The 17,910-nt window shown below is 36.0% G+C and overlaps 1 protein-coding gene across 5 annotated transcripts in view; it reads right to left on the bottom strand.

Moving 5' to 3' along the window:
• Nucleotides 1-17,910, bottom strand: part of Gpm6a (glycoprotein m6a) — a 332,077-nt gene that overhangs the window by 102,801 nt on the left and 211,366 nt on the right. For 2 of the 5 annotated variants that reach the window (NM_178105.3, NM_001394534.1), the window contains exon 1: nt 10,020-10,627. The exons of the other annotated variants lie outside the window; for them this stretch is intronic. In NM_178105.3, the coding sequence (NP_835206.1) occupies nt 10,020-10,056 (37 nt within the window). In that variant the 5' untranslated portion in view covers nt 10,057-10,627. Of the gene's footprint in view, nt 1-10,019; nt 10,628-17,910 lie in introns of those variants that run through there. 5 annotated transcript variants of the gene reach the window in all.

The following is a 17,910-nucleotide window of genomic DNA, read 5'->3' on the forward strand; positions in this document are numbered from 1 at the left end:
CAGATACACTCAAACTAATAGAAGAAAAAGTGGGGAAGCATCTCGAACACATGGGCACTGGAGAAAATTTCCTGAACAAAACACCAATGGCTTATGCTCTAAGATCAAGAATCGACAAATGGGATCTCATAAAACTGCAAAGCTTATGTAAGGCAAAGGACACTGTTGTTAGGACAAAACGACAACCAACAGATTGGGAAAAGATCTTTATCAATCCTGCAACAGATGGCTTAATATACAAAGAACTCAAGAAGTTAGACTGCAGGGAGACAAATAACCCTATTAAAAAATGGAATTCAGAGCTAAACAAAGAATTCACAGCTGAGGAATGCTGAATGGCCGAGAAACACCTAAAGAAATGTTCAACATCTTTAGTCATAAGGGAAATGCAAATCAAAACAACCCTGAGATTTCACCTCACACCAGTGAGAATGGCTAAGATCAAAAAGTCAGGTGACAGCAAATGCTGGTGAGGATGTGGAGAAAGAGGAACACTCCTCCATTGTTGGTGGGATTGCAGACTGGTACAACCATTCTGGAAATCAGTCTGGAGGTTCCTCAGAAAATTGGACATTGAACTACCTGAGGACCCAGCTATACCTCTCTTGGGCATACACCCAAAATATGCCCCAACATATAACAAAGACACATGCTCCACTATGTTCATAGCAGCCTTAGTTATACCAGCCAGAAGCTGGAAAGAACCCAGATGCCCTTCAACAGAGGAATGGATACAGAAAATGTGGTACATCTACACAATGGAATATTACTCAGCTATCAAAAACAATGACTTTATGAAATTCATAGGCAAATGGATGGAACTGGAAAATATCATCCTGAGTGAGGTAACCCAATCACAGAAAAACACACATGGTATGCACTCTTTGATAAGTGGATATTAGCCCAAATGTTTAAATTACCCTACATGTACAGAACACATGAAACTCAACACAGATGACCAAAATGCTAATGCTTCACTCTTTCTTAAAAGGGAAACAAGAATACCCTTGGCAGGGAATAGGGAGGCAAAGTTTAAAACAGAGGCAGAAGAACACCGATTCAGAGCCTGCCCCACATGTGGCCCATACATATACAGCCACGGAATTAGACAAGATGGATGAAGCAAAGAAGTGCAGGCCGACAGGAACCGGATGTGGATCTCTCCTGAGAGACACTGCCAGAATACAGCAAACCACTGAACTGAGAATGGGACCCTCATTGAAGAAATCAGAGAAAGGACTGGAAGAGTTTGAAGGGGCTCAAGATCCCATATGAATAACAATGCTAAGCAACCAGAGCCCCAGGGACTAAGCCACTACCCAAAGACTATACATACTATACATGGGCTGACCCTGGGCTCCAACCTCATAGGTAGCAATGAATAGCCTAGTAAGAGTACCAGTGGAAGGGGAAGCCCTTGGTCCTGCTAAGACTGAACCCCCAGTGAAAGTGATTGTTGGGGGGAGGGTAGTAATGGGGGGAGGGGAACACCAATACTGAAGGGGAGGGGGAGGGGTTAGGGGGATGTTGGCCCGGAAACCGAGAAATGGAATAACAATCAAAATGTAAATAAGAAATACTCAAGTTAGTAAAGAAAAGAAAATAAAAAAGAATATCCAGGACAAAATTCACAGCTGAACTTGAGGGCACTCAGGAAAGCATTGATTTTATAGTGTCACAAATTAATACCTGTGAAACTGTTATGATGGATGCTGTTGGAAATGATCTTTTAAAATGATCTGGGAATTCTGCTTTCTATGAATAATAAAAAAAATCTGTTGGTATTTACAAACTGGGAGGGGTGTCTATGTGCTGTGACTGGCTATAAGGAAGGGATGTAGACGAGGGGAGACCAAAACTGACATACTAGATGTTATGTTCTTGATATTAGGAATCCACTATGAGTTATCAACTTCTGGTAAGTGAAGGGAAAGTTAATTTCTAAGCCATATCACTTTAGTTTTCTCAGTCTTCCACACTCAATTATATAGCTACTTAAATACTTCAGCATAAGCCCTACTTTAAATAGACAATGAGGTAATATTAATACCTTTCACATAGGCACTTCTTTTACTGAACTAGCTATACATTTATAAAATCTCTGGACTCATGCCCCTAATCAGAGATTGAAAACCTGTCAGTGAAACCTTAGTGTTCAGAGATAAAATGTAATATAGTATAACGGTCATAATTAGTAACCGAAGTAGTAAAATTCAAGAGGATAAAAATTGTTTTAGAAAAGTATTATCTAAATGAGAACAAGTATCATAACTATACTTGCACAGCCTCTGGAAATGACTATTGAATTAATATTACACTAAATTTTCCCATAACCACTTTTGTAGGGTGCCATTTAGTGAAAGAAAAGGATAAAAATAATCTCTAGACAAATGACTTTCTAAGTTGGACCCATTAAACTTATAAATACAAGGGTATCAAAATACAGGACAGACTTTTATGTTCTTCATAAAAGTTCTTCATAGCTTTGTCAATGAAATACGTCAGTTACAAGTCAGCTGAAGAAATGATTTGTGAAAGTATTTGTTGAAATGAAGATTATCTACTAGTTAAACCAAAACAATTCCTTTTTCACAAGTCTGCAAGTAGTCAACATTGAAAAAGAAAATGAGGCAATTAAATCCAACATCATTAATAACTAAAAATTCTTTGCTGATGGTTTGTCACTTTACAGTTAGTAAATATCTTGGCATATTAACAATTCTAATGTAATGGACATATTTATCTATTCTATAATCTATTCTAATTCTTTGGGATACTCATAAAAGTTTTGGACCATCAATATTTATTGGTTAGCACTGTTATCTTATAATGTTTGTTAATTTACTATTCAAGTCATGAAAATAAAGAGGTAGGCAGAAAATCATTCGAAACATCAAATAATGCTAAAAAGCAGTGTTATTTTAAAATATTAGCATCTATTAGGAATACATCTATTTAGTTAACTACCACTCAGAAACTTATACTAAATATATTCTTCACAAACTTTTTACAGAAAAAAAAGACTTTTAATTAATGATTGACTGCAATTTGCTAGGAGATAAACAACTATTATGAAACTACGCAAAGAAATGAAGAGATGAACCAAGAAATACCATTTTATTAAAGTGTGAATGTGAATTAAATTAACTCAGTTTATATTTTAAGACAATAATTGTAATTTTTACACAGTGGGTGGATGGTCCATGTAAAACAATTTCTTGTCCTTTTGAAGTATATTTGTAAGTGGTCAAACTCCAATATTGAAGACTACGAAATGTTGTCATAAGTTACAGAACATGGTTGATGCATCTGATAAGCATATGTGACTGAAACAGTCACTACATAGGGCATGTGGCAGAGAGCCAATTAGTGATACTTTGTGCAAATCACAGCATGTTTAAAAGTTCAAACCTGGTCTCAAAGGTAATTGTACTGAACCCAACTTTACTATTACTGGAGACTGTGTGAGTTGGATTTATTTAATTAACCCACTTGATTTTTAGTTTCCTCAGTGTAAGTACCAATTAAGGTTACCGTGAGGAGCCAATACATTAAATTTATGTTAAATCCTTAGGCTAATGTCTGTTTCTGGAATTACTAGGCAATTATGTTCTCTAACATTCTCTAGTGTGATAAAGCTAAACTTGCCTTCCTTTTTAAATATCTTACCATCAAGAATGTTGAAAAACTTTGTAAAGGGCAATAAAAATGAGTAGATATACATTCTTCTACATGCTGAACTTCAGGTGAACCAGCACCATTTGTTAAAAATGCTGTCTTTTTTCCACTGGATGGTTTTAGCTCCTTTGTCAAAGATCAAGTCACCATGGGTGTGTGGGTTAATTTTGGGTCTTCAATTCTATTGAATCTATTGATCTATCTGCTTGTATCTGTACCAATACCAAATGGTTTTTAATCACTATTTGCTCTATTATACTGCTTGAGGTCAGGGATGGTGATTCCCCAGAAGTTCTTTTATTGTTTAGGATAGTTTTCACTATCCTGGGTTTTTTGTTATTCCAAATGAATTTGCAAATTGCTCTTTCTAACTCTATGAAGAATTGAGTTGGAATTTTGATGGGGATTACATTGAATCTGTAGATTGCTTTTGGTAAAATGGCCATTTTTACTATATTAATCATGCCAACCCATAGGTAAATGGATGGAACTAGATTTTTTTTTCGAGCTGAGGACCTAGCCAAGAGCCTTGCACTTGCTAGGTAAGTGCTCTACCACTGAGCTAAATCCCCAACCACGAATGGAACTAGAAAATATCATCCTGAGTGAGGTAACCCAATCACAAAAAAGCACACATGGGGCTAATAAGTGGATATTAGCCCCAAAGCTCAAATTACCCAAGATAGAATCTGTAGATCACATGAAGCTAAAAAGGACGACTACAGTGCAGATGTTTCAGGCTTCCTTAAAAAGGGGTAACAAAATATTCATAGGAAAAGATATGGAGACAAAGTTTGTAGCACCTAGGGATACAGGCCATATACAGCCACCAAAGCTAGAAAATATTGATGAAGCCAAGAAGTGCATGCTGACAGAAGCCTGATACAGCTGTCTCTTGAGAGGCTCAGCCAGAGCATGTTAAATACACAGGCAAATGACGGCAGCACACCATTGAACTGAGATTGGGTCCCTGTTGGAAAGGATTGAAGGAGTTGAAGGGGCTTGCAACCCTATAAGAACAACAATACCAACCAACCAGAGCTCCCAGGGACTAAACCACTACCCAAAGAGTACACCTGGACAGACCCATGGCTCCAGCTGCATATGTAGCAGAGGATGGCCTTGTTGAGCACCAATGGGAGGAGAAGATCTTGGTCCTGCCAAGGCTGGACCCCCCCCCAGTGTATGGAAATGTTAGGGCTGGGAGGAGAGAAGGGGGGTCCTTGGGAGGGGGAACACCCTTATAGAAGAAGGAGAAGAGGATAGGCTAGGGGGCTCTTGGCCAGGAAACCAGGAAAGGGAATAACATTTGAAATATAAATTAAAAATATCCAATAATTTAAAAAAGAATGTTGAAAAACAATCTTCCAATTAAAAAGTAAACCTTTTCAAAAGCTATTTTTATATATTTGTGTGTATGTATGTGTTTAAAGAGACTTCCTCTGTAAAGCCCTCATAATTCAGGAAAGTCTGAACTGAAATTGTTTAAAAGGTAAGAATCATTCATTTATTTGTTTACATGTACCCCCTAATTCACTAATAATTAGAACCTTTTAAACTACTTATATATTTTCCTATTAGGAATTGAGAAAATTTGTCTTACAGAATTGCATGCTACAGATAAAAGTTCAGTATCCTTTCTTAATTATGTGGGGGGGGGGAAGCTGATGTGTGTGTGTGTGTGTGTGTGTGTGTGTGTGTGTGTGTGTTGTATGTGCATGTGTATGCAACTGTTTGGAAGATGCACTTGTCCATAGAAAGCAGAGGTGCTTTCAGATGTCTTGCTTTGCCTCTCTCTATTCATTTTAGATAGACTTAAGATGAACTTGAAGTTCAGTGCTTCAGGGGAGGTTCTGGATCTGTCTCTCTCTTCCTCAGAATACCTCAGTATGTGGATGCAAAGAACTCAAACTCTGGCCCTTAAACCACTTAAATTGCATATGTTCTCACCATCTCCCAAACCCCGTAGTTCCTCTTATTCACAGTGTACACATTCTAAGATCACTAGACATCTAACGCCATGGGTAGGTTTGAGGTTTTTATTTAAAAAATAATAATGAGTAAATAAATAACAGTAAGCAAGTAATAACTAATAATAAAATCATAAAACTAATAATATAGTAAACTAATTGATGCACTGCAATAAAAGTGTCAACTCAGTGTTTCTCTGTGTATATTACTCTCTGAATAGCTTAGTGCACTTTAGTCACCCCTATCTGTGTGGTAATGTGAAGTGATATGAAGCCTATGTAATGAGATGGAATGGAATAAAGGACTGCGAACTTAACATTCACCATAAACAGCTAGTGGGAAACTAGTATGACAGCTGACAGCAAAACTAGTACAGATTTCCTGTTCGGATGACCCTGCCTTATCATCTTAGAAACAGCAAAAGAAGAGTTCTCACCTTTCACTTTCAAAATGCCCTTAGGAGATTTCTTTGGCTTGTCTAAATTGCTAACATTATGGCTTTTGACCTTCGAGATTATTAAGCAAAATAAGGGGTACTTGTATACACTCTGTATTGTAATGACCAATATTCACTATCCCATAGCTAGTCTGGAAATGAAGATGATGACTACTGGCAGGGTGATATTCAGCATGGATACACTGTAAAAAGAGAGACTCAAATAGTAAGCAGAATGAATTGAGATAACATAGACGTTCTTCCCAGAACTCCCAGCACAGTAGAAAAACTAAAACCTAAATGATATTTATTTGTAAAAGTTCTCATTCAACATTTTCAGAACACAGCAGTTACTTAACATATGTACTTACACCAGACTATAGTTGATCATATTTTAAACATAATCATAAGTAAGGAAGACATTATTGCATCTTTTATTTATTTTTCTCCAGATGAATCAAAACAATTGTCTTGCATACCAATAAACTTCAGTACTGGGAATACAAAATGTTTTCAATAAATACTTTTATGTTTACTCTGATACAAGTATTTATTCTACTGAAATATATCAAATCCATATACTAACTCATTTTGTTCACCAGACACAACTGGCTTCTGTAATGTCAAATCTTTTGCCTTAATGGGGTTTTGTTTTTTAATATTTATTCATTAATTTACATCCCAAAGGCTGCTTCCCTCCAGGTTCCCTCCTTACAAAGCCACTCCACCTCCCCCTTCCTCCCTCTTTCTCTTCTGAAAGCATAAGACCCCTGGATATTCCACCCTGAGGCATCAAGTCTCTGCCAGATTAAAAAAAATTTATATAACCTTTGCTCAAACTCTCTTTAAATCAGAGACTTTGATGCCATGACATGGCCACCTTCCATAGCAATTATATTAGGTTTATTATGGCTATCCTGAAAAGCCAAGTTCAAAATAGTCTCCTTTTATGTTTCCTATTGAATGTCAGAATACTGCTGCTCGGGTTGAACACATGTTTTAAAGAATTGGTTTTACTTAGCAGATCTTACAAAAGTGACATTTTTTTGAAAATGTTAGAAACCCATCAGTGCAATGACATATTGTTGGTGAAGTCCAAAGAAAAGGAGTGTGCAACAGATTAAATGGCTTCCATTTTATAACTGAATCAAAGCACGGATTGGCTGAAGACAATGTCTGCTTAACTCCCCCAGACTCTTAATTATTCACCCTACTGATCTTAATATGTATCAGGATAAACATGATCACTTTTCCTGCTTGCCTTTTACAGGCAACATGAGGAAGAGCATATAAATACAAAGAAAAACACGTTTCTTACGGGGACCCTTATAAGTCCTTAACCAACAACTAAAGATCCTTCTCTGGTATAGTTCATTAAAGTACTGGATTTAATTTTACATTCTAGTGGAATTTAAAAGGTTGTGTGGGTAAATGCTGATACAAATTTAAATCCTTAGAATTACAGCAAGGAAAAAAACAGTTGCTTCATCCTCCCCTGAGAGAGAATGATTTTTCAAAGTTACTGGTGGAAAAATGGATAACAAACAATGACATCACTTCTCTTGGTATCTGCATCTGGTAAGGCTCACTCAGAGCATTTAACCTGTTAGCACACTCCACAATTGAATTCAAGTGTTCATTTGGTGTAATACTTATGTATTTAATAAAATCTGGTGGACTTTGGTTTAAACAGACTGGTCAAGAAGCAATAACATTAAATACAATAAAAGACATTAAATTAATAGAAGGCTGGAAAATGTCTTCCAATTGAAAGAGAACTCTGGTAACAGAATCTGTATTGAAAACCCTATGTGATTTATAAAAATAAAAGCAGAGGGAATATAAAATGCTGCTTCCCTTTCCAGGAGATGAATGATTAAATCTCTCCACCTAAACTCTTAAATCATTTCCAATGATTTAATCTGCTTATCACATAGTTCTTCTAACAGCAATCAATACAAAATTCACACTGTTTCTTCTCTATTACTGTTCAAATGTAATTTGACAACATCCAACATGTTAAAAGGTGTCATGGGTATAGTTGGGGTGGGGAGAAGGCTACGCAGGAGTGAAGAGAATTAAATCCTTTCCTCAATTAAGTAAACAGGCCGATCCACAGATATTTTACTTAGAACCATCATGTACTTAGAGTGCACCATATAGATATTTTTAATCTAGCATTGCTTTCCCTGACTATTGCTGGTTTATATGTGCATATATTAAAAATGAGACATGCACTCTGACAGATCATCCTGTCAATATTCTGCTGCCTCCCTTCTATGAACGATTTCTAATACTGCCTGAAGGGGGGAAAGATCCTAACATCATTACATCATTTCTCTTGTTCCTGTCTCTACCATAGCTTGCTGAGAAACATTCAACCTGTTACCATGATCCTTAATTTAAGATTTTCTTTAGTGTAATGAGTGTCACTTGTCTACTTAAAATGATTGAACTACTGTCTTCTTCCTAAAGAAGCATATATGATTTGTACAATAAAAAAGATGTGAGAGTAAGAGATTTATTTAGAAAATAAGGCAGTCCACTGAAATGTTTATGTAGTATAGACAGGAGTTGGTAAGGAAATTTACCCTTTAAAATCTCCAATGAACCCTTGTTATTTTTTCAATGATAAATGCTGTTGTTATTTTTAGTATTAGAGTCATGCTGATTTTTATGTTTCTCTTCAAACATCATTAACAATGAAGATCGTTAGCTTATCTGTTATCTTTATTGCATATAGAAAACATTTACAAACTTAGCCTCTGAATACAGGTGGATCTGTGTACATCATTATACCCCAATGGGTGTGTGGGTTTGTGTGTGTGTGTGTGTGTGTGTGTGTGTGTGTGTGTGTGTGTGTAGGTGTGTCGGGGGGGCTACTTAGAAAAGAGGACAAGCATACCTGAACATTTTAACATATGAGAAATCATGCACTGAACCTCCAAACTACAAGTGACATCATTTAAAATGCAGTTTTAAAACAAGAACACATTTATATACATTTAAAACCATCCTTGAAAATGTATTTCTCTAGCAATTCTTGTAAACTATTTTCTTTATGTGTATTATGTAGTATGACTCTTTTAATCTTAAGAAAACAAGAGTGTTTTCTCTAGTATTACATAAGCCTGTGCACAGACATGAGAGCAAACACTGCCTCTACTGGGGTGAAACACATTTCCTCTGAAGCCTCACTTGATGTATTTAAAAAAAAAATTCTAAAGCTGTTTGAATCATTTGAAATTGGCAACATTTTCCATTGTTAATTTAAAAAAATTATCACATATAGCCAGATAATAACTATAAAGCTTTAAAAATGAATCTGAAATTTAACAAAGATTAAATATTTATAATCAACTGTAAGTTGAAAGAAAGAAAAAACTAATGTCATTAAATAAACCTCAAAATCTGTGAATTTTTGCTCCTTATTAATTAAAACAACACTGCACCCATGAAAATAAATAAATTAAATGAGTACAAACCAAATGATACTAAATGCTGTTGTTCTTTGTTCTATCAGATGGCTGTGCAAAGGTATTGATAATGATTACATCATCAAATTTTTAACTGCAACTTGTGCACCAATTGTGTTTGTGTCTGAAATCTGGAATCTCAGAGCTCAGCTTGACAACCATGAAAACGTGAAATAAATGAAGTTTAACAAAGACTGGACTAAAGACTACTTCACCCCACTGCACTGTCCTTATCATCAATATCTGAATATGCGTTTAGATACTTATATCTAGAAGATGCTCAAACGATAAGGATCGCAACTGGCAATACAGCAAATGAGGAGCAGAGGAAAAAGGAAGGGGGAAATGCCTTTCAAGAGAAAAAGATTCATTAGTCTCTCTGGCAAGTGTTTAAAACAAACAACGAAAGCACAAAATGATCACTTCATTACAAATAAACCCTTTTTAAAGCACAGTACCTTTTTGTGTCTGTCCTTCTTCCATATTCTCTTCCATGGCTACCTTTCTTCAGGAGAATCTGGTGCACGGAATTAGTCAAAAGCTCAATTAGATGTTAAAAAAAGCGAGTGCTTTTTTTCCCTGGGCAGCTCCAGCAGCAGTGGCTTGGGCAAGTCCTTGGAGCTTAGCTGAAGCTCCCTCGCGCCTCTTGTTTGCTTAGAGGCTGGCTGTCAAGTGTAATTTCATTCAAATTACTCTTCCGTGAAGATTATCAATTTTTCTTCTCAAAGCTGCCTATTGTGTGCCACAGTAAGCAGGTACTCAAACAAACAGCCGGATAATTTTGGGAGGGGGAGTGGAAAGGGGTCTGGATGCTAGGAGCAGAGGCACTGTGATTCACAAGCCTCGCTTTGCATTTAAAATGGGGGAAAGAAATTGAGGTTTGTGTTGAAATCTCGGCTTTAAACTGGAAGCAGGCTGAACTGTGAACAGATGGAGGGGTGTCCTCCTAGCATGAAGCGGACCACCAACCCATAATTCCCCCCATTGCTACCACAGTGGGAAAGCCCAGATTCTCATCCTGTCTTTCTGCTGCAGTAGTTTCTGCTCACCCAGTCAGATTCATTACAAAAATGCCCTTTCCTTTTACCTCCTCACGAAGTGTCTAGTTAATTTGATTTAAAGGTGCCAAGAAGGGATGCAATTAGACTATCTCGAGGCTGGTCTGTTAAAGGTTATTATTAAGATAGGACCCTCACATTCACATCTTTCCAAATCAAGGAGAAATAAAAACATGGCTATCAAAGAAATAAGTATAAATCTTTTGTTTTAATAAGTATTTAATTTTTTTTAGTGACATAGGACTTTTACAGGTAAAGAGGAGAAAAAAAAAAAGGATCTATCGGCGTAGCTGATTCCAAATGGGAATTTTGTGAAGAGAAAAATGTTAAGGGTGATTATTGGAGAATGGGGGCGACAAAAAGAACGAAAGGATTCTGGATAAGGAACAACAGGATACAATGGGAATCCGCACTCTGATTTGGAATGCAAATCACAATGTTGCAGTCTGGCAATAAATTAGCAATCGTGCTCAACCTATTGAGTGACAGAACACAACTAGAGTCTCAATACTTCACAAAAGGTACAGGAAGAAAATAAACACTGTCTGTCAAAGCTGTGTCAAGCTTTAGTAGAGTATAAAGGAAGACTGTCTTGCCTGTGTTTCTCTCAAAATAAACAAGCATACAGAAATACACAGGGAAGAATAAGCTCTTGCCTTTAATGTAAAAATGTATATCCTCATTATCCAGATAATACATTTGTGTTATAGGAAAAATTTCGCATAGGTTTTAAGGTATGTCGGCAGCATATTGCACACTGCTCTCCCAATTTTAAGAGCAGTTATTTCAAGGAAAAGATGATCTGAGGACACTCCAGTTTATTTACCTAAATGAAGGTCTATTATCTCTCCGATAATCAATAGTTCTATTCTTTTTGTCAAATGCGTTTAACTCAAGGATAAATGCAATTGATAAAAACTTTAGCCACCTCACCTCTCTGAATAAACAAATCGATTTTTATTCAAGGATTTTGAGACAGTTGCTTGTTCCAAGCAGATTGAGAGAGAACTCACAGGGAACCCAAAGAAGCCAAATCATAGCAGTCCCTCTGTTTCAGCCCATCTCTCGGCTGACATATCCTGGCATACAGTCAGAAGAAAATGGAGCTTCCATCCTTGTTTATCTACTTCATTCATTTTACAACACAGAAATAATCAGTGTCACCAGTTATTAACAGCAGCACCCAAACAAATAATAACACTATCATATTTTATAGTATTTATAAACTTTAAAAGGTTCAAGTACATTACTTAAGGAAAACAGGGAAATATTCTTGACCCCATGTATGTTGGAAGACCCATCTAGTATATAAAGAAGAAACTTTTAGAGCCCACATCATCAGCTATCTTTGTCTAGTACTCTAATTTTTAAAACTGTTCTACATTTCTACTCTAGTCCATCACAGGTGCCTTCAGTGTTCTTTAAAAATTCACCCTCAGTTCATGCCTATTTTATTTTACCATCCACAGATCATGTTAAAAATATTGGCTGGGCAAGATCAGTAGAAAGATGTGACTACGATTTCTTTTTTATTCTGGAAACTTCAAGGGAAAATATATTTGTATATTCACCAACTTATTGTCAACATGGTTTTCTCTATAAAGCAAAAGCGACTCTTCCTTTTTTTTAATATATAGAGCATCATCCTCTCATGTTGAAGATAATAGAGTTCTTCCAAACTGATGAGAATAAATGCGTATACATAGAGTATTCTTATACCAACAACCTGTAAACAAGTGAAGATTTATTTGTTGATATATACACAAAGCTAAGTCATTTTGAAGTCTACACTCTTGTGGGTTTTCAGTATAGTCACATTTATATAGTATTCTTTCTACTACTCTTCTCTGGAACTCTTTAAATCTCCCCACAGTGAAGTTTAGTACCCATTAAACACAAATTGTCCGTCTTCCTTTTTCCATTTGACAGCTGGGGTTGATGTTACTGGTTGACATTTTTAGGATATTTGCAAAATTCTTTGTCATTTGAATAAAAATACTTAAACATCTAGTCATATGAAAAGTAGTTCAGGAGATAGATGTTCATGAGATAAACTCATAGAAGACTGATTTTTATGAACTCTAAATTTAAAACATTAACCTTAATAACTGCCAATGATCTTTCCTCTGTATTCCCATTATGGTAGTTTGAATGAGAATGGTGTCCATAGGATCCTATATTTGAAATCTTGGTCCCAAATTAGTGGGACTCTTTAAGAAGGATTAGAGGAGTGGCCTTGTTGGTGAAAGTATGTTATTGAGAGCAGGTTTTGAGGGTTCAAAAGCTCATACTATCCCCTGTGAGCTCTCCTTGACTCATACCTGTGTATCAAGATGTAAGCTCTCAGTTCCCACTCCAGACAATGCTTGCCTGTATGCTGCCACAGTCCCCACCTTGATTGTTGTGGATTCTTAACATTCTGGTACCAAATGCTCAAAATTAAATGTTTTCTTTTATAAGTTGTTTTAGTAAGGTGTTTTCACAAAGCAATAGAAAAGTGACTAGAGTACTCATTAAAATTACAAGTTATGGTGATATGGTACTTCATCGAATATTTTTTCAATTATATACATTGTATTTGCTTTGACTCCACTTTAGTTCTACTTTTGGTATTTTAAATACACAAATAGATACTAAAGACTATTATCACTAATGTTAAAGATTATTCTTTGAAATATTAGCTGAGATATACTTATGATATATATTATTTTTCCATGTGAACTAATTAATACCTTATTTATATAGTCTAAAATCATGATAAGTCCCTCTTATTTTTTCTAACTTAGATACATCTCCGTTTGACACCTGTTATTAACCAAGAAAGTATCTACATATTTCTCAGTTGTATACTGTACTTATCTTTATATTCAATTATATCCTGAGAAACAACTATAGTTAAAACATATTAGTCACTACAAAGCATATGCAAAAAGAATGAAAGAAAAAAAGAAAGAAATGTTCATGGGTTCTGAGTCATTGAATAAACAGGACATGTAGAAAATATGATGGTATGGACTAAGTATAGTGCATAGAACCAAGAGACATGAACAGTTTAAAATTTTCTTTTCATCTTGAAATCTTTTTTTAACTAATCATGCCATTCATTTACATATCAAATGATATCCTACTTCACAGTTATCCCTCCACAAACTCCCCATTCCTTATTTGCCCACTCCTCTCTCCACTTTGCCTCTATGAAGTTGCTCCCCCTTCCACCCACCCTCTCCTACAGCACCACTCCAGTATCTCCGTATACTGGAGCATCAAACCTCCCCTCCCATTGATGTCTCATCATCTCATGAATGAAATATTTCAATTGTCACGTTTGCTAAATTTTGAAAAAAGCAACAAAACAAATTAACTGCTGCTTTAGAGTAGATGTTGAAAGTCAAATTTAGTGTTTTCTCTAAAAGTTAAAACTATCACAAACCATAGGCTGTTTAAAAATATTAAAGAATGGGGTTGGGTATTTAGCTCAGCGGTAGAGCGCTTGCCTAGCAAATGCAAGGCCCTGGGTTCGGTCCCCAGCTCCGAAAAAAGAAAAGAAAAAGAAAAAAATATTAAAGAATAATCATGACAGTTCTTGGGGCTATACACTCATTTAAATCAACCCAATGATCATAGTTATCACAAGTCATTTAATACTTACTTTTTATGGCCCCCTCATTTTAATTATACAAATGTTTGCTCAAGATTCTTCCTCTCATTGAAACTTGAGAGAGGTAAAAATTTCTCTGACTTATGATGCACACCTTTTAGTAGAATAAGATCACCCTGGGTTACAGTGATATTACCTAATAAGAACAAAGCAAGCACAGCAGAGAGCACATGAGCCTACTGAAAGAATAGCTCACCTATTCCTCCCTTTTAATTTTTTGATAATAACATAAAATACATCATTTTCTCTTTCCTTTTTATCCCTCCAATCCTCCACTTGTATCACATTGCACTCTCTCAAAGCTATAACATTTAATTTTTGTGTAAATTTTTATTCGTAAATATATAATTGCAACCGGTTAAGTCCATATAATATGATATATATATATATATATATATACATATGATTTCAGAATTGATCATTTGATATTAGATAACCAATTTTGATAGCCCTTCAAGGAAGTTTTATGGTCTCCTGGAAGGTTCTGTTTGGTATAACTCAATTAAGGTAGAGAGATTCCTATCCAGTAAAATAGCAGTAGCCAACCTATGGAGTAGGTTGAATAAATAAGAGGAAAAAATTACTCTAGACTTTTCAAATTGAATATGAAAAATCTCAAAAATAGAAATACAATTCTAATCACATGCACTGCCCTACTATCTTGCATTTTGGGGATATGTTATCATCTTCCAAAGGTTCCCAGGAGGCTTGTACTGAAAAACTCAATTTTGAGATGAATATTGAGCTTAGTTTTTCAAAGAACAATGAAAGAGTTGACTATTCATGAGATATAGCCTGTGCCTTAGAAGACTTTAATCTAAAAAAAAAAATGAGACAAGGGGAAACACATTAGTATTTGCCCTTAAGGAATTACCTTTACCAGACTATATTATACAACAAATCTATTTATCAATAAGAAAACAAATGAACAAAAAAGGCATACATAAAAAGTAATGTAAAACTGCCTGTGCCTGGGGCTCACCCACTGCCACAGCACTCTGTACACAGATCCCATGGAGAAAGTGGGGGACTCTCAGAAGGGCAGACAATCTTGAGAGCACAGGTGAGACCTCCACTTCTGCTTACATCCAGGCCCAAAAGGAACCTGCCTGGAGCCCTCTGGACACAGGAACCTAGGAGCAGTCTTGGACAGGATCTTTCCTGTTTCCACCTGCACCCAGAGCAGACCCTGTGACAGAGTCCTCTGTATCAAGATCCAACCAGAAGAATGCCAGTCTGCAGGAACTCTGACACACCTGCTCCGAAGGAAATACCTGGAGCCCTCTGGACACAGGAAACTAGAATAGTCTGGGACACGATTCTTCTGGTTTCTGTCTGTGCTCTGGGCACATAGGGTTCTATGCCACAGCTCTGTGTACCCACATGCCGTGGGGAGAGAACTGATCTCCTAGTAGTGATGACACACAGGTTCACAGGAAGGTCAAGCCACTGTCAGAAACAGCAAAACCAGCTATGACCACATATACGCAGATGGAGAGAGGCAAGAGCAAGAACCTAAGCAACAAAAAACAAGGCCAATTGGCATCATCAGAACCCAGGTCTCCCACAACAGCAACACTCTGGAAAAGCAAGATTTTTGATTTAAAATCATAAGTCATGATGATGTTAGATGTCTTTAAGAAGGACATAAATAACTCACTTAAAGAAATACAGGACGACACAGGTAAACAGGTAGAAGCCCACAAGGAGGAAACATAAATATCCCTTGAAGCATTACAGGAAAATACAACCAACTGGGTGAAGGAATTAAAGAAAACAATACATGATCTAAAAATGGAAATAGAAACACTAAAGAAATCACAAAGGGAGACAACTCTGGAGATAGAAAACCTGAGGAAGAAATCAGAAGTAATAGACAAAACCATTACAAACAGAATACAAACGAAGGAAAAGAGAATTTCAGGAGCAGAAGATATCATAGAAAACATTGATACAAATGCAAAAGAAAATGCAAAACACAAAAGCTCCTAACCCAAAACATCCAGGAAATACAAGACTAATAAGAAGATCAAACCTAAGGATAACAGATATAGAAGAGAGTAAAAACTACCATTTTGAAGAGCCAGTAAATATCTACAACAATATTATAGAAGAAAACTTCCCTGACCTTAAAAAAAAAGAGAGAAGCCAATAAACATACAAGAAGACTACAGAACTCCAAATAGATTGTACAAGAAAAGAAATCCCTTCTGTGAAAATACCAAATGCACGAAACAAAGAAAGAATATTAAAAGCAATAAAGGAAAAACGTCAAGTAACATATAAAGGAAAACTTATCAGAATTACACAAGACTTCTCACCAGAGACTACAAAAGCCAGAAGATCCTGGGCCGATGTCATACAGAACCTAAGAGAACACAAATGCCATCCCAGGCTACTATATCCAGCAAAACTCTCCATTAAAATAGATGGAGAAACCAAGAAATTCCATGACACAACTAAATTTACACAATATCTTTCTACAATTCCAGCCCTGCAAAGGATAATAGATTGAAAATTCCAACACAAGGAGGGAAACTAAACACTAAAAAAAGCAAAAAAGTAATCTAATTTCAACGAAGCCAAAAGAAGATAGCCATACAAACATAATTCCAACTCTAAGAACAAAAATAACAGAAAACAACAGTGTTCACTAATATCTCTCAAAATCAATGTACTCAATTCACCCCCAAAAAAGACATAGACTAACAGACTGGATATGTAAAGAGCACCCAGCACTTTGCTGCATAGAGGAAACACAACTCATGGACAAAGAGAGAAACTATCTCAGAGTAAAAGGCTGGAAAACAATTTTCCCAGCAAATGATCCCAAGAAACAAGGTGAATAGGCATACTAATATCGAATAAAATCAACATTCAACCAAAAGTTATCAAAAAAGATAAGGAAGGATACTTCATATCCATCAAAAAAATTCCACCAAGATGAACTCTCAATTCTGAATATCTATGCTCCAAATGCAAGGACAATGCACCTCACACAATAATAATGGGAGACTTCAACACCAAACTCTCATCAATGAAGAGATCATCTAAACAGTAACTAAACAGAGATGCAGAGAAACTAATAGAAGTTATGAACCAAATAAATTTAGCAAATATCAATAGAACATTTGAACCTAAAAAATAGAATATACTTCCTGGCAACACCTCATGGTATCTTATCCAAAACTGACCATATAATCACTTACAAAACATGCCTCAACAGATACAAGAAGGCTAAAATAATCTCATGCATACTACCGGATCACCATAGACGAAGGCTGGTCTTTAATAACAACACAAAGGACAGAAGCCCATATACAAATGAAAGCTGAAAAATGCTCTGCTAAATGATAAATTGATCAAGGAAGAAATAAGAAAGAAATTAAAGACATTTTGGAATTTAATGAAAATGAAGGCACAACATACCTAAACTTATGGAACACAATGAGAACAGTGTTAAAAGGAAAATGCATAGGTCTGGGTTTCTCCAAAAAGAAACTGGAGAGAGCATACACTAGCTGCTTGACAGCACACCTAAAAGCTCCAGAACAAAAATATGTAAATAAACCCAAGAGGAGCACAGGGCACGAAATAATCAAATTCAGGGCTGAAATCAACCAAATAAAAACA

This window comes from Rattus norvegicus, chromosome 16 (assembly GCF_036323735.1).
Source record: "Rattus norvegicus strain BN/NHsdMcwi chromosome 16, GRCr8, whole genome shotgun sequence".
Taxonomy (NCBI): domain Eukaryota; kingdom Metazoa; phylum Chordata; class Mammalia; order Rodentia; family Muridae; genus Rattus; species Rattus norvegicus.